The sequence below is a fragment of the Piliocolobus tephrosceles genome, chromosome 14 (genome assembly GCF_002776525.5).
Source record: "Piliocolobus tephrosceles isolate RC106 chromosome 14, ASM277652v3, whole genome shotgun sequence".
Classification (NCBI taxonomy): domain Eukaryota; kingdom Metazoa; phylum Chordata; class Mammalia; order Primates; family Cercopithecidae; genus Piliocolobus; species Piliocolobus tephrosceles.
Window position 1 is genome coordinate 98,537,679 of NC_045447.1, and position 22,781 is coordinate 98,560,459.

At 40.0% G+C, this 22,781-nt stretch overlaps 1 protein-coding gene across 20 annotated transcripts in view; it reads left to right on the forward strand.

The window, feature by feature from the left end:
- Positions 1-22,781, forward strand: part of NTRK2 (neurotrophic receptor tyrosine kinase 2) — a 366,376-nt gene that overhangs the window by 14,064 nt on the left and 329,531 nt on the right. For 19 of the 20 annotated variants that reach the window (XM_031934033.1, XM_031934032.1, XM_023229539.2 and 16 more), the window contains 2 exons: positions 19,297-19,371; positions 19,486-19,557. In XM_031934033.1, the coding sequence (XP_031789893.1) occupies positions 19,297-19,371; positions 19,486-19,557 (147 nt within the window). Of the gene's footprint in view, positions 1-18,748; positions 18,855-19,296; positions 19,372-19,485; positions 19,558-22,781 lie in introns of those variants that run through there. The other variant, XM_031934044.1, reaches the window with a different exon arrangement.

The following is a 22,781-nucleotide window of genomic DNA, read 5'->3' on the forward strand; positions in this document are numbered from 1 at the left end:
TGTACTCCCACCCTCTAAAATCCCTCAGCTCCCCTCTCCAATAACAACCATGGATCTTATTTTGTGTCGGTTCCCTTTCAGAAATCTTCTTACATATATAGTGTACACATAGGTCTTTTTAGTTTGTACACAAATGAGGGCATGCTATATCCCCTCTTCTACATCTTGGTTTTTCATACATTTTTGTGTATCTTAAAAATGTTTCTGGATAAACATATGTAACCAACCTTATTTTCTTCCCAGCTGCACAGAAATCCTCTGGGTAAATAGACTCTATTTAACCAACTTCTTACTGGACAACTCCAGTGTACAAGTTCTTGTGCATACCTTCTACTTGTATCCTCACATGGCAGAAGGGACAGACAAGTTCCCTCTGGCCTCTCTCATAAAGGGCATTAATCTCATCCCACCCTAATGACCTAATCACCTCCAGAAGTCCCCACCTCCCAACATCACATGCATAACTTTATCTATAGGAAATGTTCCTAGAATTTGAATTGCAGGAAAATTGCAAGATATCTGTGCTTTGTGATTTGTGTGTGAGTGTGTGTGTGTGTGTGTGTGTGTATTTTACCTTAAGTTCCGGGATACATGTGCAGAATGTGCAGGTTTGTTACATAGGTATGCATGTGTCATGGTGGTTTGCTGCACCTATCAACCTGTCATCTAGGCTTTAAGCCCCACGTGCACTGGGTATTTGTCCTAATGCTCTCCCTCCCCTTGCCCCCCACCCCCAACAGGCCCTGGTGTGTGATGTTCCCCTCCCTGTGGCCATATGTTCTCATTGTTCAACTCTCACTTATGAGTGAGAACATGCGGTGTTTGGTTTTCTGTTCCTGTGTTAGTTTGCTGAGAATGGTGGCTTCCAGCTTCATCCATGTCCCTGTAAAAGACACAATCTCATTCTTTTTTGTGGCTGCATAGTATTCCATGGTGTATATGTGACACATTTTCTTTATCAAGTCTATCATTGATGAGCATTTGGGTTGGTTCCAAGTCTTTGCTATTGTAAATAGTGCTATAATAAATATACGTGTGTGTGTGTCTTTATAGTAGAATGATTAATAATCCTTTGGGTATATACCCTTTGATGGGATTGCTGGGTCAAATGGTATTTCTGGTTCTAGATCCTTGAGGAATCACCACGCTCTTTTCCACAATGGTTGAACTAATTTACACTCGCACCAACAGTGTAAAAGCGTTCCTATTTCTCCACAACCTCGCCAGCATCTATTGCTTCCTGACTTTTTAATAATTGCCATTCTGACTAGCGTGATAGTACCTCACTGTGGTTTTGATTTGCATTTCTCTAATGAAATGATGAGTGAGAGCGATGATGAGCTTTGGTTCATATGTTTGTTGGCTGCATAAATGTCTTGTTTTGAGAAGTATCTGTTCATATCCTTTGCCCACTTTTTTATGGGTTTTTTTTTTTCTTGTAAATTTGTTTAAGTTCCTTGTAGATTCTGGATATTAGACCTTTGTCAGATGTGTAGATTGCAAAAATTTTCTCCCATTCTGTAGGTTGCCTGTTCACTCTGATGATAGTTTCTTTTGCTGTGTAGAAGCTCTTTAGTTTAAGTAGATACCATCTGTCAAGTTTGACTTTGGTTGCAATTGCTTTTGGTGTCCTAGTCATGAATTCTTTGCCCATACATATACCTGAATGGTATTGCCTAGGTCTTCTTCTAGGGTTTTTATGGTTTTGGGTTTTACATTTAGGTCTTTAATCCATCTAGAGTTAATTTCTGTATAAGGTGTAAGGAAGGGATCCAGTTTCAGTTTTCTGCATATGGCCAGCCAGTTTTCCCAGTACCATTTATTAAACAGGGAATCCTTTCCCTATTGCTTGTTCTTGTCAAGTTTGTCAAAGATCAGATAGTTGTAGATGTGTGATGTTATTTCTGAGGTCTCTAATATTTGCGATTTTTAAGTAAATATTGCCAAGTTGTTTTGCAAAGAGGTCACATTTTGTTCTCCCACAGAAGCTGGGAGTGTCTGCTTTCCTACAATTAAGCCAGTACTATTATTGAACCTTTTGTTATCAAACCTTTTGTCATTTGTCAACCAGTTTCCTGAGAAATAGTACCTCAATTGCTGTATTTTGCAGTTTTGTAATTATGATTCAAATTGAAAGTCTTTTCATATGTTTGTAAGTCATTGGTAGTTTTTTTTCAGTAAACTTAGCCCTTTTCTTTTTTAATTGAATCAGTGGCCTTTTCAAAAAATAAGAGAATTTGTACTTTGCCTAATGTTTTGCTTGTCTTCTAATGTCAGTTATGGATTATGATATTTCTTTTTTCTCCTCCTCCTCTTCCTCCTTTTTTGTGAAGCAGAATTAATTTTTTTCTAGTAAAGTTTATTTCCTTTTCTGTGTCTATGTTGTAGATATGGCTAAGAAGACTATTGCCTTTCCTAAGAGTATAAAATGAACAATTCTATATTTTCTTCTACTGCTTTTACTATTATATGTTTTTACATTTAAAGCTTTTGTCTATCTAAATTTTAAAAATATATGGAGTGATGTAGCAATTGTTTTATTTATTTATTTTTTTGGTATAGCCAATCAGGTTTCTGGATCTCATTAGTTATATAATTCTATCTTTCCCTCGCTAATTTAAAATAGCAGTTTGGTTCTATGGGAGGACTATCTTTGTGTTTGGGCCTGCTTAGGGATCTAGCCTATTCCATTAATCAGTCTGTGTACTTACATGCCAGCATTAAACTTTTATCTCCCACAGCGTCTTTTTTTTTTCTATTTGAAGTATTAGTGTCTTACTCATCAGTCTTCTTTCAGAATTTTCAGGATGATTCTAGCATGATGATTATTCCACATGAATTTTAGGAACTGCTTGCCTAGCTCCCCTGCTTGATAGTGGTGTTTTTAACAAAGATGGCATTACACTTATATAGCAAAGGCTGACAACTTCTTATCAAGTCTTGAAAGCCCTGTGTCCTCAGATTCAAAGCCATTTCTCAGCCTCATTTCATGCCTCTACCTTTGTTCGATGCCATGATACAGCTACTCTGAGTTTTCAATTTATCTACTGAGCTATAATCTCACTTATCTTCCAGGTTGTCCTCTCTGCCTGGAACCTTTTCCCTTCCTTCTACACTGGCTAACTCCTGCTTATCTTTTAGGCCTTAGCTGTGATGTTGCTTCTTCTGCCTCTACACCTGGTCTATATACCCTCCACTGCATGCGCTTATAGCCCCCTGTGTTTCGCATCACAGCATAGGTTACTTAGTATCATCAGAGTGTGTCTACATACCTGTCTGTACACACCATGAAGACATAAACTGCATGAAGGCAGAGACATATGGATCTTGTTTACTGCTCTTTCCTGGCATCTAGCACAATATCCTAGTTCTCAATGTTACACAAATACACGTGGATATGCACTCATGAGCACCATCCCCCGCCCCCCCCCCCCAATATGTATACACATACGTCTATCATCTAGAACTCTAAAGAGGAGTATTAGTTGGTCTCTGGGTCATCAAATATGTAAATCTCTAGACATAATTTTTCTCAAGCTATCAAGTTAAGATGTTTGTTTATATACATGACCTTTATGGAATTAAAGTGCACAGTGTTAGTTCATGCACAGCAGGAGATCGATTAATCGTGGAAAGGAAAAAGGCAAAGCGTTGATGAGGCAGGCTGATTACATATCCAACAGGAAGGAGGGACAGCAAAGAGAGGGGAGGATGAGGGCATTCTGCAGATGGAGAGAGATGCAGAGCACACAAGCTCAACAGAGGAAAATCCAGGGGAAAAGAATCACTTCAGGGTCACCTGATCTCCAACAAACAAATAGGTCTAATGAGAAAGATTTGTGTCTTTTCTGTTAGGTAATAGCTAATAATGGATATCCTTGTGGATCAATTGCAGTTTTCCCTGCGACTGCATTTATGGGGCTTCACTTAAAAGGCAATTCTGGTATGAGATTTCAGATGTGATTTATCCTTCTTGGGGTATGGATGATAGAGGCTGTTCATTTTTCTCAAAGAATTGCAAACATCAGGAGTATAAAAAGATAATGTGTCAGATCTAGTTTACTGTACCATCTGATACATATACTGTTGCACTTTTGTGGTAAAAATGCATTGGGCTGATCCTATGAATGTTTCATGGGGCTTCCTTTATATTTATAACAATTAACACTATTAGACATCTGAGAAGTTTTGATAGGTACTTGCAAAACTCATCAAAATACCCAACTGATAGACATATGAGATTAGAAGACTTTTTAAAATAGAGTGGAGATGTCTACAGGTGAACAAATTTTGTTAAATAATCAAAAATATAATTCTTGCTTAAGATAAAGATATAAATCATATCTATTGATGTTTTATTTATTTATGCTTATATAATCAGTATATTCATTATATGTACACAAATGAAAGTGATTTAGACTCCATGTGTATTTGAAAGTTAACCTTTTAAAAATGAATGGGAATTAAGTATTTGGTGGGATTTTTTCTTTTTTTTTTTTTTGTGAAGACAGGGTTTTGCCATGTTGCTCAGGCCAGTCTTGAACTCCTGGGCTCAAGCGATTCACCTGCCTTTGGCCTCCGAAAGTGCTGGGATTACAGGGTAAGCCACTGTGCCTGGTTGTGGAACAGGAATTATGGAACCAACATAAAATGTTTAACTCTGATGAGAAAAGTCTTATTTTTGGAGTTGAGTCATTGGCTCTCCTGATAAGCCGAGGTGACTCTTTAGGATTTAACTTCTTGGCTATCTCATTTGTCTTTCAGGGAATTGCTTTCCCACCAATAAAAAGTGTCTTCTGGAGCTGAAACTCCTGATGCCTTGAGGGTATTATAGAGTCTTATCCAGTCTACCCTAGAATCCACGTGGTCATTACCATCCTTTGATTGCATTCTGTATCTATATACATAGAGTTCAGAAGGCAATATTCTGTTGGCAAAGTCATCTTTCCCCATGGGTAGCTCAAATTGAAGACAAGAACTAACTTTTATATATGCTTATATTGATTGATTGATTGACTGACTCATTCATTCATTTGGTTACTCAATCAACAAATCAGGTTTGAACATGTCTTTGCACCTGGTACATTCCTGGGTCTTGGGTGACAAGACTTAGGCCAGCTCCTACCATTTATGCCTTTTATATGGTCTGTTTCAAGGGCACAAACAGAGCCCCCAGTCAGATGGCCCTAGCTTTCTCTCTCCCCAAAACTACAAGGGACCTCATATGCAGGTGCACAGACAGTTCAGCCTACACATCCAAATTCTATCAACATCACCACAGACATCAACCTTGAACCGTTCCCTTTCCCCTACACTGCTGTGCCTGGTGTGTGCCTATCCATGGCTTGGTACACCCTCGGGAAGATGGACCCAAGGAAAAGACCTACTCAGGCCCTAGGAGTGGACTCAGGGTCTTTGAGTTGGGAAATCTGGGATCCTGGGGAAGGGTGAGATCCAGGAAGGAGCATCCAGTTGGCTCTGTGAACTCCTTGCCTCATGCGGAAGCACTTGCTGAAGGAGAACAGAGTGAGGGACTCCAAAGGATCTGGGCCCAGTGCTTGGGGCTAACAGTACCATGGACCAGGCTGATCGGCCCTCTGCATTGTGGACCTGGCCTCTGCATCATTGTGGTCTTGCGCTGTGATGATGATGCTCTGGATCAGGGCGAGTGCAGGGCATGTGTCCTGGGAGTGGGCACTGGGGTGGCAAGGATCTCTAGATGGTTCCTACACTTCAGTGCCCCACCCTCTCTTCAGAGGACTTTAAGTATGGGGCTCCATGTTCCCAAGAAGGACAGAGCATACTGGATTCCTCCCCATCAAGTTCTGTGATATTATCATAGACACAGGCAGATCACAAGCAAAGCATAGATCTGTCCCCAGCAGTCAATGAGAATTGTTAAACATCATTAGCTACCAGCTTCCCCCTTTCTCTCTTCCCCATATGGATTTTATTATTGCCCCCGAAAGTTCTGTAATGTTTCAAGAATCAGCTAATTGTGGCTAAATACTATTATTTTTTACTGGGACCCTAGGAGGATCCTGAGATTGTGAAAACTATGCCTGAAAAGTTCCTTTCCTCATGATGTCTTTTTTTCTGATTTGAAAAATTACTGAATATGTCAGTAGACATGCATAATGGATTGACAGATTAATTTTCCATTTTCTTTGGGAGTTTGTGTAGGGGAGTGATTCCTGTTGTAAAGCAGGATGACTTGGTGGGTTAAGGGCTCCACTAGGAAGTGTGGTCTGCCACTGCTACTTTGGACTAGTAGCTAAAGCTTTCATGTCTCCGTTTCCCTATCTGGAAAAGTGGGCAATAATAGAAAAATAGAAAAGCATTACTTGAGGTTAAAATGAGCTGATGCATGTAGAATGCTTATAACAGTGCCTGACACACAGTTTGCATTCTGCTGTTAGCTTATATGTGTGTGCATGTGTGGAGCTATCTTCAAATATGATTCAGAGGAAACTGCTCTGTGAGGTTGGGAGGACTGAAAGCAAAAGACTCTGCCTTGAGCATGATACTGAGTAGGCTGAGGCTAAGAGGACAGATGTAAATGGTGCTGGTTCCCTTATGGCAACCTTTGCATGCCCTTTGGCTTGTCTGTGCATTACTCTCATGTGTAGGACCTCGTGTGCTTAGCTGATTGGGACATTAACCGTTTGTGTGCTGAGCAATCACAAGTCAGATTTCATGACTATTATTCAGGTCATTGTCTTCGTTCTGTGACTTTGGTTTCTTTGATGGTCCTGGTCTATTTTATTCATCAGTTTGTTTACTAACAGTTCTCCTGGACTCTGGGATTGTCAGTCAGTTTGTACTCCATTTTCTCTTTTAACTGTCCTTCTCGCTCTTTAGTTGTAAGGCTTTTAAAACATAGACATCTTATCCTTTTTTTATCCTTATCCTTTTTATCCTTATTCACTATAAAAAAGAATTATAGTGAAACACATGTGACATAAAATTTGCCACTTTAACCATTTCTAAGTTCATACTTCAGGGACGCTAAGTACATCCACGTGTTGTGTAACTATCACCACCATCCATCTCCAGAACTCTTTACATCTGGAATAATTGAAACTCTGTACCCTTTAAACCATGACCTCCCACGGCCTTACCTCCCTCTAGTGCCTGGGAACCACCATTCTACTTTCTGTCTCTATGAATTTGACTGTTCTAGGTACCTCAAAAATGTATATCATTTTGAACAGTAATATATCCCTTGAATTAAAAGCTTTTTTTTTTTTTAAAAAAAAAATAAGGTATTTGTTTAGGACTTTTATAGATATTCATGCTTTCTTTTTGCAAAATTACTTAATTATTGTGGCCTTACACAACCATTATATTTGGAATTTCTTTCTACTAGCATCTTTGCAGTTTAACTCCAAAGAAAGTAATCTCTAGCTTTCTATAAAAATGACTGAAGGTTAACATGAGAAGTGAAATGCTGAAGATAAAATGGGAAGTGTCCCTCAACTTCACTCCCTTTCCTTACTCCCATACCCTGTAAATGTTGGCTGAAAAATTGTGCCAGTATCAAAACAGACTTTCATAGAGATCCTAAAATTTTACCACTGGAATCATTCTCCTTTCTTGACATTATGCCTGATGCTCATTTTTCTCTGTGCCATACTTGATCTATCCTGACGCTGGAGAAGATCCTGACTGGAGGCCAAGAGCTTTCAAAACTGTGTTCTGCTGTGATTCGTGCTGACTTGAATGCTTTTTAGAATTCTTACAGTCCAGGCGAATCATTGGAGATTCTTCTTTAAGAGTCATAAATGGGAAATTTATTGGCCTGAAATAACAGGGAAAGAGGAAAAGACATTTTAAAAAATGATAATTTATTACAAAAAGAAAAAATTAGCCAGACGTGGTGACGCGCACCTGTGGTCCCAGCTACTCGGGAGGCCGAGGCAGGAGAATGGCATGAACCCGGGAGGCAGAGCTTGCAGTGAGCCAAGATCATGCCACTGCACTCCAGCCTGGGCGACAGAGCGAGACTCCATCTCAAGAAAAAAAAAAAAAGATAATTTATATGTTGGATTGAAGTTTCAAGATTTTACTTTTTAATGAGCATTCACTCTGAAATTTTAAAAAATCATACATGAAATTACTTACTAATCCATTTCTTGAAAACAACCAGTGCAGGGTAATTCTATAGTGTCAGCATATTGTACATAAAGACCATTTAATTTTTATGGAATGAACGTTAAAAATGTCACAATCAGTTTTTCATCAGTATTTGAATAACTATTTGAATTATAATTATTTTATACCATAAAATTAATAAGGTAAAAATGAGAGGGATCAAAGAATTAAAGACAAGAACGCCAACTAACCCTAATGGTTGGCATAGTTGCTGTAACTGAGTGCAACATTTGTCCCCAACTTCCTGGCAGTGAAAAGAGAAACTCATTATTAGGAAGGAGAATGCCTACTAATTCCACAGAAACACAGATTTGTCTGGCACTATATTCCAAAAGGAATTTATTTTGCAGGAACAATAAGTGATGTAATGCACAGCTTTTATGAAAAATCCAGAAGTAGCTTTCATTTTCTTCTTCCTAAGAAAGCCAGTGAAAGTTGGAGGAAGTGACAAGGACATCAATTCTGCAAGGAGGCTAAAGTAGTCCAAGAATTGAATCTCCTCTCCCAGAGCTGTAATTATAACACTGATACAACACAGGATGTTAGACTCCCATTCCCACATGCCCTTTGCTGAACCGGGCTTTGATGGAAACTGGACTGCACATGATTCGAGGTTGTCCCCTTTGACCAGAGCCTGGAAAATTGTATTCTCTGTTGCTGGTTAAGGCCAGATCTGTTCTCTTTGAAAACCAAACAAGCAGATGGTGGGGGCTGACATCCTTTTACAAAGACTGAGCAGACTGGTCTGTGTGCTCGTTCAGGTGGAAGCTACCCTATCTGTGTATGAAGATGAGCTGCAGAGGTACCAGCAGAGATGCAGGCTTCCTGGGGGAAGCAGCCCTGTGACTGCCCCAGAACTTAGACAAATGCTTGATTGAAATCCCAGAGTTCCACCCCACAGAGCAGCAGAGAAGGTTTTGGCCTAGGAGCTGCTAGGAGCAGGTGTGACCAGACGGCCTCCCCAGCCATAGGAAAAGCTCCCTTAGGCTCCCGTGGTGCCTCCAACCCTGAGAGAGATGGTCCTCTTGTGAGCCTGCCAGGATGAATTAGCTGCAGAGGTCACCCCAAGTCACTGAACGAGCTGACTTTTGTTTCTGATGGTTTCATAGTGACCGATGTTAGAGTACATCTGCTCCAAATAAAAACTGTGGCTTAAATGTTAACTTTTAAGCCATTTTTTTTTTTTTTTTTTTTTTGGAGAGTAGTTCAGTGTCATTTTTGTCCTGGAACTCTTCATGGTTTAATATGGTAAAACAGTGCCTTGGTACCTGTTCAGTTATTGTCTTCCCATTGGCTGTCGTGGATTACTGTGACCTATGAAAGATCTGAGACCTAATGTAAAATATATAATGATATTAATTAAATAAATTGGAAGAAAAAAATTGTCAGAAAAAAACTCACCCCTTGCTTCTCCTGGTAATTGTATTCGCCATTATACCAACTATCAAATTACCTTGGCTATGTCTATACCAGTATTTGTTCATTTTTAACAACAGAAGAAGTTTGCAAAATTTCCAGAACAGGTAAAAGTAACTTAAAGACAATGTTAATTTTTAATTGTAGTTTCTCTGTCATTTTACACACAGTTTCTTTTCTTTTTCTTTTTCTTTTTCTTTTTTTTTTTTTTGAGGCAGAGTCTCACTCTGCCTCCCAGGCTGGAATCCAATGGCACGATTTTGTCTCACTGTAACCTCTGCCTCCCAGGTTCAAGGATTCTCCTGCCTCAGCCTCCCAAGTAGCAGGGATTACAGGCATGTGCCACACGCCTGGCTAATTTTGTATTTTTAGTAGAGACAGGGTTTCTCCATGTTGGTCAGGCTGGTCTCGAACTCCTGACCTCAGGTGATCCGCCCACCTTGGCCTCCCAAAGTGCTGGGATTACAGGCGTGAGCCACCGCACCCGGCCTTTACACACAATTTCTGTGTGCTACTCTCCTGGTAGCATTTATTTGATGAGGTTCATTTTAGAGATTGCTATGCATGGGAGCGCTACACATCTCTTATTCATGTAGGAGATTAGTTGGAGCATTAAAGTCTCTTCTGAGCAATAAGTAAATCAGGTGTCATAAAATCTTTCCATAGGCCAGTGAAAGATCGGAAGTTGCTCAAGATGGAACCAACTGGAAACGTGCCCCAAACAACCCAGGGGTAGCACCACTCATGGTTGCCAGGAGGAGATGCTGGTTTGGTTTCATGAACCTTCTGTTTTCTTAAGACAATATGGAAATTCAAAATTTTTTAAATGTGAAAATTTTCAATCTTAAATATTAGTGACCATAAAGTTTTTCTAAAAGATTTCTAAAAGCACCCTTGTTGACCAGATCCAGACCACATGCGTTAGACTGTGACCTCTGGTCGATCATCAGTTGCTAAGATTTACCCATCATGTTACTTGTAGGCTGAGATCCAGTCTTAAACTTGCATGCAAGGCTATGCCAATAAGTCAAATTATAGTTATCCTTTCCTTATAGAGACCTATATGTTTTATGAAGGAAGAAAATGTTGTTGTTTTTTTTTCTCTTGATTTTCTCATCATAAATTGTGGTGGTCTCTGTTGGAAATCACCATATTGGTGGGAACAGATAAGAAAAATGCTATATAAACACTCAGAGAGAAATACAGAGTGTAGTTTTTTTCTTTATAATATTTTGAAGATTTTTTTCTTATAATTTATGTACTGAAGAGAACTGAGATGTTATCAATTCAAATTTCCTCCTGCACTAGGGGCCAGGTGACATTAAGCTCACTAGCTAGTTATAACCAAGCCAGGCCTTGAACCTGGTCTGTTCATTTTAAATAATAATTAGCATTAATTGAAATTCTCATATGCAGACTGGTTTTCTAATTTTCCTGACAACCCTAGGAGGTAGTTACTGTCGTTACTGCATTTTGCAGACAAGGAAACAGGTGTAGGGACTTGTCTCAGGTCATATAGCCAGTAAGAGGTGAAGCTAGTGCAGTATGATTAGCCCTCATCCTACACTACCAGTTATTTTCCAGGCACTCAAATGTTGCAAATGCCCAGAGTATTTGGGCTGTTCTAATGCAGTTTTCAGAGGATGGCATTGTGTAAGAATCTGAAGAGTTCTTATTTATCTCCTATTATTGCTCTGTGTAGATATAATACAGGACATCATCCTAAAAAGTATGCCTGTTCTTTTCCATTGACTGTTGTGTTTGGGCCGTGATTATTTGTACAGGTCCATTGTGCAAAAACTCTAGAAATTATTTATCATGAAGATGCTGGATTTACAAGTCCCCAGTCCTAGAGCATGGTACAGTGGCTATGGGCTCAGACTTTAGGGGCAGGTACATTGGGTTCAAATCCTGTTTTGGCAGCTATGTGACTTCGGGGAAGTGACCTGGCATGGCAAGGACCCAGTTTCCTTTTCTGAAAAATGGGAACAATATATAACTCTCCTGGTAGCATTGTTTTGTTAGGAAACAGTCCCTGGATAGCCTTCTGGCTAACACCAGTTAGCACCCCATAAAGAGGGAGTTACTGGTGCTACTTCAAAGCTCATGGCCAAAAAGAAACTGAAAGCTGAAAATGCCACTGCTCAACAGCATGCAGTAGAAGGCTCTTCATATTTAGATTTTGGGCTTGCTCATTTAGTGTTCTTTTTGTTCACATCCTCACAGTTGGGGGGCATACCCCCTCAAGAATAGAGCCACAGACTGAGAGTCCGGTCTTTCGTATCACCTGCACCTGCTCAGGGACTGATTTTCAAAACTCTTTCTCATCATTTTTGCTGAGAAACTGAAACTGCCTAGCTGTGAACCCAGGGACCAAGGAAATTATTTTTTTTAAGAAAAGGATTATTCTACTACCTATGAAAGAAACCTGAGAGCAGAGAGAATCCTATCAGAGTTGAAATGCAGTGGCTGTAAGCCTGGGAATTTGAGTTCTGTCTACTTTTATCAAGTATAATCTATCAATCAATCATCTGTCTATCATCTATGTATCTAGAGATGATAGATTGATAGATTGAGAGATATCATCTGGAGATGATAGATAGATTGATTGATTGATGGATTAGATTTGATAAAAATCTGTGTATCGGCTGGGCGGGGTGGCTCACGCCTGTAATCCCAGCATTTTGGGAGGCCAAGGCAGGTGAATCACGAGGTCAGGCAATCGAGACCATCCTGGCTAACATGGTAAAACCCCGTCTCTACTAAAAATACAAAAAAATTAGCTGGGCGTGGTGGTGGGCGCCTGTAGTTCCAGCTACTCGAGAGGCTAAGGCAGGAGAATGGCATGAACCTGGGAGGCGGAGCTTGCAGTGAGCCGAGATCGTGCCACCACTGCACTCCAGCCTGGGTGACAGAGTGAGACTCTGTCTCAAAAAAAAAAAAAGGAAATCTATCTATCTATGTGTCTATCTATTTATTGGTCTATCTATAGGGAGGGAGTCTGGGGTAGCAGGAAGTGATTCCGTCTTGAAGAGTCACCATTTGAAATATTCACAGCTTCTTCCATTTAATTTTGATGTGTTGCCAAACTACAGTTTGGGTAATAAAGTCTAAGCTAAAGGGGAATTTTTCTTTTGAGTAATACCACTATTAAGCTAATATACATAAAGACAAGATGCATTAGATACTACTTGTTGTTGCTTGAAGAGATTACCTAGAGGAATTATTTGATAGGTTGTTAAAGCAAATGTGAAATCTTTTAAAATGTGATGAGGACCCCTTCCAGGAACCTGTAACTCAAAAATGTTTCTGTGAATTTTCTCTAAAATTACCTCTTTTCTCTTATTTTCCAAAAAGCCAGCTATAAGCTTTTTGTTAAGCCAAAGAAGAAGACATTCTTTACCCTCAGAAAAATGTCTTAGTAAAGGTCCTGAATGTCAAATTGAGACTGGAGAAGATTTGGTGACAACATAAAACAAGATGACAAATAGCATGTACTTTGTTTATGTGCTAATTCTTTATCTGTCCACTTTCAGATCAATCTTCAAAGCTGGAGCTCAATGCCCTTTCTCCTTTTAAGCCTTCACTGACCTGCCCAATTATTTAAATATATATAAATAAATATATATTTCCAAAAATATTTTGTAGTTCCTTCCACTGTGCCCTCACAGGGCAAGTGCGTGTACCTCTGCTTAGGACCTTTTCTTTTTGGCTCATCATATCCTGTGGCAATGTCCACTGTCTCTCCTTAGAGCATCATCTCCTTCAAGATCAAGAATTGCTGGATTTGAAGAGTCTTGGAGGCCATTTCTGGTCTTACATTCCTGACACATTGGGGTTCTGTGGCAAATGAATGCTTGTCTGCTGAGGGCAATTATTATTAATATTTGAGACAAGATCTTGCTCTGTCACCCAGGCTAGAGTGCAATGGTGCTATCATGGCTCTCTCTAGCCTTGACTTCCTAGGCTCAAGTGATCCTCCCACCTCAGTCTCCCAAGCAGCTGGGACCACAGGCACCTGCCACCATGCCCAGCTAATTTTTAAATTTTGTGTAGACAGGGTCTTACTATGTGGCCCAAGCTGGTCTCGAACTCCTGGGCTCAAGTGATCCTCCTGCCTTGGCCTCCCAAAGTGCTAGGATTACAGGTATGAGCCACTGTGGCTAGTTGGTTTTTATCACTTAAATAAATAAATAAATAAATAAATAAGTAGTTGGTTTGAATATGTTGTGTTCTTGTAATCTAAATTAGCTTTTAGATTGGGCAAATTTGGAGTTCAAAATCAGCTTTCCATCCCCCTCTGTCATTGTCTTTCCTTTGTTTGCTTGTTTTCTCCGTGAGAAGTGAAGCTATATCCTATGATGGTGATAAACTCCAGGTGGATGATCAATGTACCTGTTTGGGTGCCCTAAGTCAGCAGACATTCCTTGAGCATCAGCTCTGTGCTAGGAAACAGAGATCAGTGAGATGCGATGAGGAGCTAGCAATTCAGTTATGGAGTCAGGTAGATTCATAGAAAAATAAAATTGAGGGTACAAAGAGTACCTCCCATTGCTCTAGTTCTTAATTGCAAACTTACAAGTGCAATAACTGCAAAAAATGCTTGCCAACTGATGGAATAAAAGTGTTCTGATTGGAAAAAGCGTTTCTGATGTTGTCTACAAATCACTCAAGAAAGTCTTGGAGGGTCCTGGGATAGATTTAGATGAGTACATTGAGAAGACCCTAGCATATAAGATCCAATCTTTAGGGCAGTAGTTAACGGCCTGGGGATGTTGTAAATGTGCAAAAAACAACAGCAAAAACAGCCCTCATAATATGAGGTCCTAGCAAGAGTCCTCTATATGGACTTGGTAAGGGAGGAAGGCACATTCTGGGCAGAAAAGAGGATGGTTGAAGGCCACCAATGATTCCTGGCAGATTATTAATAAAGGGTGAGGGCCAGGGACCCTGGGGGACTGAGGAGGTGAGAGAAATTCCCAAGGAGTACACCAAGTTAGACAAAAAAAATCTGAATTCACCATGTCCCTTGGTTATTATTTAAGGGCCGCTGACTTGCCTAACAGAGCACGCAAGCAACGTCTGCAGGCTGGGGGGTGGCGGGAAGCTCAATTTTCTGAGAAGACCAAAGCTCCTTGGACCTCATGTGAGATTCCTGTGAGGCAAGTGCAGGGACATGGGCTGTGGGGGCGGAGAGGTTGTGCCTGGAAGCCCCTGGGCCTAAGCTTTCTAGAGCGGTGGGCCTAGGTTAGATGAGTTTGAGGTTGTCATGGAGAGAAAACTCCTGGTTGGGTGTGTGCCACAATTGTGGGCCTTCCCACTGCTCCCTTGAGGGAATGGTACCCTTTTTGGAGACGTGTTTTATTAAGCAGAGCTTGACTCGGTGAAGAACCCACAGTGTCACTGCACTTTAACAGGGGCAGAGGGGAGTGATTTTCTGGGAAAGAGCCTGCTGCTTGCCTGTCGGTGGCCCTGATCTGGTGCTTCCTCTCTCCTTCCTAACCCTGTGCCTTTGGGATCAGTTGCCCTGAGGCAGAGAGCAGGAGAGGCCAGGGCTGTGGAGATCCTCCCGGAGGCAGGTGGAAGTCACCAGGAGGGGGCAGCGCAGCACGCACCTTGCTCTTCCGTTTCTGTCCGGAGGCTGTGGGGCAGGGAAAGAAAGCTGTTAGCTGTTTGCTGTTTGGGTGGGCCAGGGAAGCAAGAACTTGAGCTCAGGTGTGTTTGCCCACTGAGTCACTGAGAAGCCCTGGGGTTTGACTTTCCTGCTGTTATTTCCTTTGTATGATTGTTGCAATCTCTGTCTCTTTCTTTCCCTCTGTCCCTCCCATCCTTTCTTGCTCTCTCTCTCTCTTTCTTGTCTTTCTTTTTTCTTCATAAATTTTAAAACTTCAAAAAAGTATAATGACATAATAACTTCATATAATTACATTCAAAAAGGATAGTTTAACATTTTTATCTTTTTGATGCAAGTTGTTTCTCTTTTAATAAAATAGTTTAGCAGTTTAATAACATAAATGGTATAAAGAGTTTAAGTTATGTGTGTGTGTGTGTGTAAAACCCCAGACCCGTTCTCCTTTCCCAGGGCCACCTTCCTTGGAATCATCTTTCTATACTTTGCATATCTACTTGACTGTGAACACTATGTGGTATTATTTTTTATATATTTTTAAAAGTTCACATAGATTGTTTTATATTACACATATGTCTCAGTATACAATTTTGCCTATCTTCTTTCTCACTTAGCATGGCAGTGTCTTTCTGCTCAAATATGTAGATCTGATTTAATCTTTTATATATATATATATATTTAACACACCTTATTTTAAACAATTTCTATTTCTTTGTGGATGGACACTTGGGTTGCTCCAGCTTTTGACTCTATGACAATAAATGTTGTAATATTCTACTGATCATATTACAATGACTATTCTTGAGTCCATATGTGAGAACTCTTGTGTGAATACCTGGAATGGAATTGCTGGGTCATGAAGGTGCTGATTTATAATTTTCCAAGACACAGGCCAAGTGCTTTTCAAAGTAGTTATAACAATTTACACTTCCTCCAACAATTTCAGAGAAATTTCATCACATCCGTAGAAATGTTTTACATTGTCAGGCTTTAAACACTTTGTCAGTCTAGTGGGAGAGGAATAGTATGTCACTGTTATTTTAATTTGCATTTCACATTTCTTGGGAGATGAGCAACTTTTCATGTTTCTTGGCCACCGAAGTTTCCCCTCTGTGAATTACCTGTTATTCACCTTACTGGCTTCTTTTTTAACCCTATGATTTGATTCTTCACTTAGTGGTAGCTAAAGAGAGTTTCTTAGGGGGTGGATTTCTTGAGCAGCTTGTAGCTGGCGTCTATATTGTGGACATGACAACGCATAGTAGCTTATGAGGGGGAATTCTTGGGATCTACTACTAGAAGAGCCCTTGCTGAACTTTTAATCCAGCTCTTCTGTTGGCCTCTCCATCCTGGCAAGGAGAAAAATGTATTTATTTATCCAGGGCATTCTTGCCCCCACAGTAAGGGAGTATTCTCTAGTGACCATTTTTCATCACTTCTTTTGATGGTTTTCAGCAAAATTTCCTGTCTGGTCTTAGATTTCGGAATAGTGGTGCTTTGCTTAATTGGCTCATTTTCATCTCACGAATACTGTGAATTTACCATTGACCAAATTTATCCTCATCTCCTTCTTTCTTGGGCACTGGTGACTAGAAAGCATAGAATTAAGCTTGTGTGTGTGTTTTTTTCTTCCTAACAAGTGTATGCATTTCTAAACCGAATTCCTGGCTCCATTGATATCTCTTTATTTTTTATTTATTTTTATTTTTAAATTAAATTATCTTTTTCTTTTTCTGTTTTTTTAAGCCCACATAGTTTTGTACAATCCATGGACATCTCTACCCCCGTCTTTCCTCCTCTGTGCCTTCCATTTTTATTTGCTGGTTCGTTGTATTCTATTGAATAAGATCGGGGAGTTGATACATTAAATGTCTGATGAAAAATGAAAAGAAAGGGCATAAGTAACAAAAAGTTAAAGATGAGTGCCTTGTGCAGATCATGATAAAGTCCTCATTGAGTTCCAGGCCCTTGTTGTGAGCATGGAAGATGCAAGGATAATCCAGGAAAAGAGTGAGGAAGAACTCTCAGTGACTTCAGGACAGTGACAGGAAGCCATGCTTACGGAAGGAGTGGACACTCTTGCCTGGAAGCCTAGATTGTGACTCCAGAGGAAAACTCGCTCACATTATCTATCCTTTTTTGCTGTCAGTTGCATGAGAAAAAGTAGTAACATTCAGGGCTCTTTGGAATGCAGTTCTCATTGTGAGATCATTTAGAAGAGTGAGGTCACTGTGATCTCTATTGAAAATGTTGGTGAAAAATCTTGCAAAAATGCATCTAAAGTGTGATAACTCGGAAACACTTGATATTAAAAATTGAGCATTCCTTTCAAGTCTTAAAATGTTTCCTTCTATGTATGGTGGGAGGAGGGAAGGGAATGAAAGCTTCCTGCACATTTATTAAGTGTGCCAGGCTCTGGGTATAAGGGACAACCAATAATTTTTTCAGAAAAAGTCACCGTTCTATCTTGGAGGCTGGTTTTTTATGTAACAGAGGACAATGTTTGTGTGGATGCTTTTAAAAATATTTATCTTTGGTGTAATTTTGTCTTCTCAGAGAATCTACTTATTTTTACTTTTAAAATTTATTTTCTAAAAAGAGGTGCCCACACCCTTACTATACAGCTTGTCATCATTTTCCTCCTCACAGTGGCTGACCTATAGATGCTATATGTTCCTCCCCATCGTTTAATATTTTTTTCATTTTAACTCACATTGTTAACAGCAGGGCTACATATTTGTTTTCAGTGTCTTAATTGGAATATGTTATATATCTTAAATTTTTTCAGGAAGAAAGGGGAGAATTCATCCTGCATAATTTCTTGTAGTACCTTTGTAACTCCAAGTACAGTTCATCTGTTTCTCCATCTGTCCATCCATCCATCCATCCATCCATCCATCCATCCATCCTTTGAGTACCTAGCTTGTACTGGGTACTGAGCTAGGTGAGTTATAAAACAGATCTAACTGTCTCAAAGACATTGTGATCTAAGAAAACTGAATAGACAGGTATTTAAATAACTGTAATACAGGGGAGAGTATAGGAAATTCCATGATGATGGTTTTAATAGCTATTTGTTTGTATCACTAGACGTTACTGATTGCAAATGATAGAAATTAAGATCAATTCAGGTTCGTGACATCTAGCCTCAGAGACAGTTGTATCTAATGGCTCAAGTGGTATTTTTAGAGTTCTGTCTTGTTAGCTCTGCTTCTTTCTGTGGACTGACTTCATTTTTGGATGGTCTATTTCCTTGTAGCAGAAAATTTCCCCATGGAAGTTGCAGGCCTGTGCCATCCTTCAGCTATGATCCCAGAGAAGGACAGAGACTCTCTCTTTCCCAGCATTCATTTATTTACTCTCAGGAAAGACTCCTCTCGGTGTAATTGAGGTCATGTGCACATCTTTAAGACACCAACGTGGCCAAAGGGATGGAGTTTTCTCTATCCACCCCTATATCAGAGGGCTTAGGGGGTGGGGGAGGGAGGAGCGTTCCCACGGAGAATGCGCTAAGGCCATATGGGGTTTGTGAAATGTGATTCATCGAAGGAAAGATTGATATTGTTACTGACAAAGGCAGAAGGAGGAGATGCTGGGCCAGGAAAATAGAGAAAAGAGGACGGGGTAGGGGAAATGCACTTTAGTATTTTAGGAGGTAAAGGAGGGAGTGGCTGTTTCTCTTGAAATGTGAGGAAATATGTGACTTTTCTTGTGCAGTGATGACAGCAGCATCTCTGTGGCTCTCACCATAAGAGTAGAAACACCTTTGAGAGGAGTAGATGCATTTCCATGGTATTTTCACCTATGTACACTGGTGATACTCTGAAAGGGAAAGAAAAGTGAAATTGTTGGGTGAAAGACGATAAAACAGGAGAAATGAAACCCAGTGAATTGGTTGTTGACCATGAAACCTGGTCAGTCATGGTTTCTGCTCAGTCATGCTCAGTTTTGCTCTCCTGCCATATTTTAAAAGATGGCGAGGCTCGGATGGGTGTGGAGGGAGCGCCTTGGACACCTGGGTGAGGTGGATGGGAGTTCTTCATGGTGCTGCTGCCTACGTTCTGAGTCACTGCGATTCACTCTCTGCTTTGTTACAGTTTCATCGCAAATCAGAAAAGGTTAGAAATCATCAACGAAGATGATGTGGAAGCTTACGTGGGACTGAGAAACCTGTGAGTACTCAGGACCAGCACACATTATCTCAGAGATTTTTCCTATTGTCTACTCTGGTCAGGCAGGCATTCACTGGTTCGTTCTAATATGCGTGAAATTATGCGTCTTCACAGGACAATTGTGGATTCTGGATTAAAATTTGTGGCTCATAAAGCATTTCTGAAAAACAGCAACCTGCAGCACATGTAAGTAGAGATTGATTCTTTTGCTTCCCAGGACCCATTTTATTCAATATTTCCCCCCTCTGTTTATTTTCCTTCTTTTCCAACTCGAAACCTCCCTTTTTAAAGTTAGTATAGCTGTGATAATAGCTTAGAAACATTAGCTCTGATTTTGTTTGATTGTTTGAATAGCTTCAGAGGGGTACTTAGAACAGGCTGTTTATTCCCTTTCATGAATTTCTGGGCCAGTTCCATCTTGGACAGAGCAATAGGCTAGCAGCAAGGAGTCTGATGTGAAAACTGTGTCCTTGCACAGAGTTCTTGATTTTCTTCCTTGGAATCATGACCTGCTCCCTGGAAGACATCAAACCAGTGGAACTGAAAGAAGCTGACTTGGCCTTGGCCTTTATAGGGAAATAAAAATTACTGGTGTTTTTCCCCCCACAATAGGATTCTCTTTTGAACCTTCATTTTCCCAAAGTCGTCTGTCATGAATTGATAAAGGTAGAGAAAGATCAATCATGGGACATGCCAAAGGTACAGAAAATCATTAATAATGGGAACTGTTTCCCCAAAGTCTTGTTGATGCTTTGTCCACTGACGTCAAATGGAAATATGGACAATGGGAACTGTTAGCTTGTTTGTTGCTAAATCCTCTAGATGATGGCATTTAAGTCCATAAGCCGTGGCTTTGCTGAGAGATATCTTCATTAAACTAAAGATCACCTAAGTGCAGAACATTTATGCATCTCTGAGCACAGACTCAGAACTCCCATTCCCTGAGTTTTTAGGGGAGCTTCTACCAGAAGGTTGTTGCCTGCATTCATTGATTCTGTTTTGCTGTACCAAATTCTCTTTGCAATGATACCTTACATATCATAGTCTATCTATGGAACCCTCACCTGGAATATTTCACATGATTTTTTTCTGATAATTGGTAGGGCAGATCTTTTTATTCACATTTCATAGATAAAATAAGAGTGAGGGTTTCCAGCTTCATCCATGTCCCTACAAAGGATATGAACTCATCCTTTTTTATGGCTGCATAGTATTCCATGGTGTATATGTGCCACATTTTCTTAATCCAGTCTATCATTGATGGACATTTGGATTGGTTCCAAGTCTTTGCTATTATGAATAGTGGAAACCATCATTCTGAGCAAACTATCGCAAGGACAGAAAACCAAACACTGCATGTTCTCACTCACAGGCGAGAACTGAACAATGAGAACACTTGGACACAGGGTGGGGAACATCACACACCGGGGCCTGTCGCAGGGTCGGGGGAGGGGGGAGGGATGGCATTAGGAGATATATCTAATGTAAATGATGGGTTAATGGGTGCAGCACACCAACATGGCACATGTATACATATGTAACAAACCTGCACGTTGTGCATATGTACTCTAGAACTTAAAGTATTAAAAAAAAAAAAAAAAGAGTGAGGGAGTTCTAGGACTTGCTCAGATTTACAGATCATAAGTGTCAGAGTTATGACTCCAGGGCCAACCCCTCTCCATGTTCTTACATTAAGAGTACAGGAAATAAAATCTGTATCATCCATATAATTAGAGAATCAGACTTTCTCATAAGGTTTGTCCTCTTTCTTTTTTTGAGAACAGTTCCCCAACTGATTTCTATGGCAGTTGTAAAAGAAACCATTCTCTTAGAAGCAGATTGCCTGGACACTCTATTGAAATTTGTTGATATTATGGAAAATATTAATTTCATAAAGCCAATATCACAGCTTCATATTTTATAGGTGGCATTAATGATGAAGTCACTTTAAAAATACAGTCTGTAAATTAAGACATAAATCATTCTGCAAAAATGTGATAAAACTCCAGGGAACTTTATTAACACATTTCAATTAAATGCTTTTTGGAATCATCTCTGCAGTCTGCACAAATCTTTGCCTGCACAAATCTGATGGCTGCGTAGGCCTCGATAGCATAAACAAGAGAGAAGTTGGAAAGAAGAAAAAGGCAAAATGCTCTAATGCAGTCACTTAGATGTAATTAATGACCTCAGTGGTTAAGTTCTGGTATTTTCATTACAGCTGACCTTAGACCCAAATTACTCAACAACTGCATTTTACTGGCTCTTTTATCACATCACTTCTCCTAATGTTGTGATTTGGACAGTGGGCTCTGGCTAATTACAGTTTTATTAATAGACTTACTTATTACTTCACTTTGCTTTGTATATTTTCCTTGTTGCATGCTATTTCTATGAATATGAAAGCCACCTTGTATATTTTTTCATGTTGATATATGATAGAATGATTTTGGTGGTATTCTTTGTGCAGTACACAGCTTATACAAAGTCAAATATCTGTCCCTAGCTTCCACAGAAGAATTATTTTAAAATGGGAAGCTAAAAGGACATACATATCTTACACAGTTTTCTTAAGACGCAAGACTTGGGATGTCAATCATTGATCAAATTGCAAAAACGCTACTAATATTTGTAGCCGTTATTGAATAGTAAGACAGAGAGAAATAGGCAAGTATCCGGCAGTTATGAAGAGGTCATCAGATGGCAGTAAGCTTCATATGTTCACAGGAGAAAAGAGGCTCGTAATCACCAAAATCTGAAATTAAATTAAGTAGTTTGCTTTTGAGAACAGTAGGGAGGAAGGAAGGAATTAAGTCAGGTGTCTGCCTCTCCGGATCTTAGACCTAACCTCTGCTTATGATGGAGGACTCTGGGGACCAGCTTGGTTGGTGGTCCCCTGATTTTCTGCATGCAAATTGCACTCTTACCTCAAATATCAAGGCAGTGGGGTGCAAGGGAGCTGATAACAAAATGTGTATTAAAAGCTGTTTCTCTGTACCCCTGGGATATACTGATGATCTCTCTGAGTTTCCCCAGCAATATAAAAACGCATACAAGATCAGTCGATTTCACTTTGGGTTTTAGGGAAATTTAAAAGGGATCCTCTCTCTCCCTTTCTCCACTCCTCCCCCTACCCTGTCCATATTAGCATCACATGGGGACTGCCCAGAGCCCCAGAGAGTGGTCACTGCGTTATTTCTTGATGCCTTTAATTCCTGCCCAGCCCCTAAGAGCCCAGGGACTGTGAGAAAAGCTGGTATTTGTGTTTTCCAGGGACTTTGCAGAGGTGCTAATTAGCTCCCTTGCAAAGCTCTATAATCAAACAGTAAGAGGATTGTTGATTTTTTTCCCTCCCCTCTTCCTCCTTTTTGGCTTTTGGCCCCAATAATAAGTATGGTTCATAAGACTCA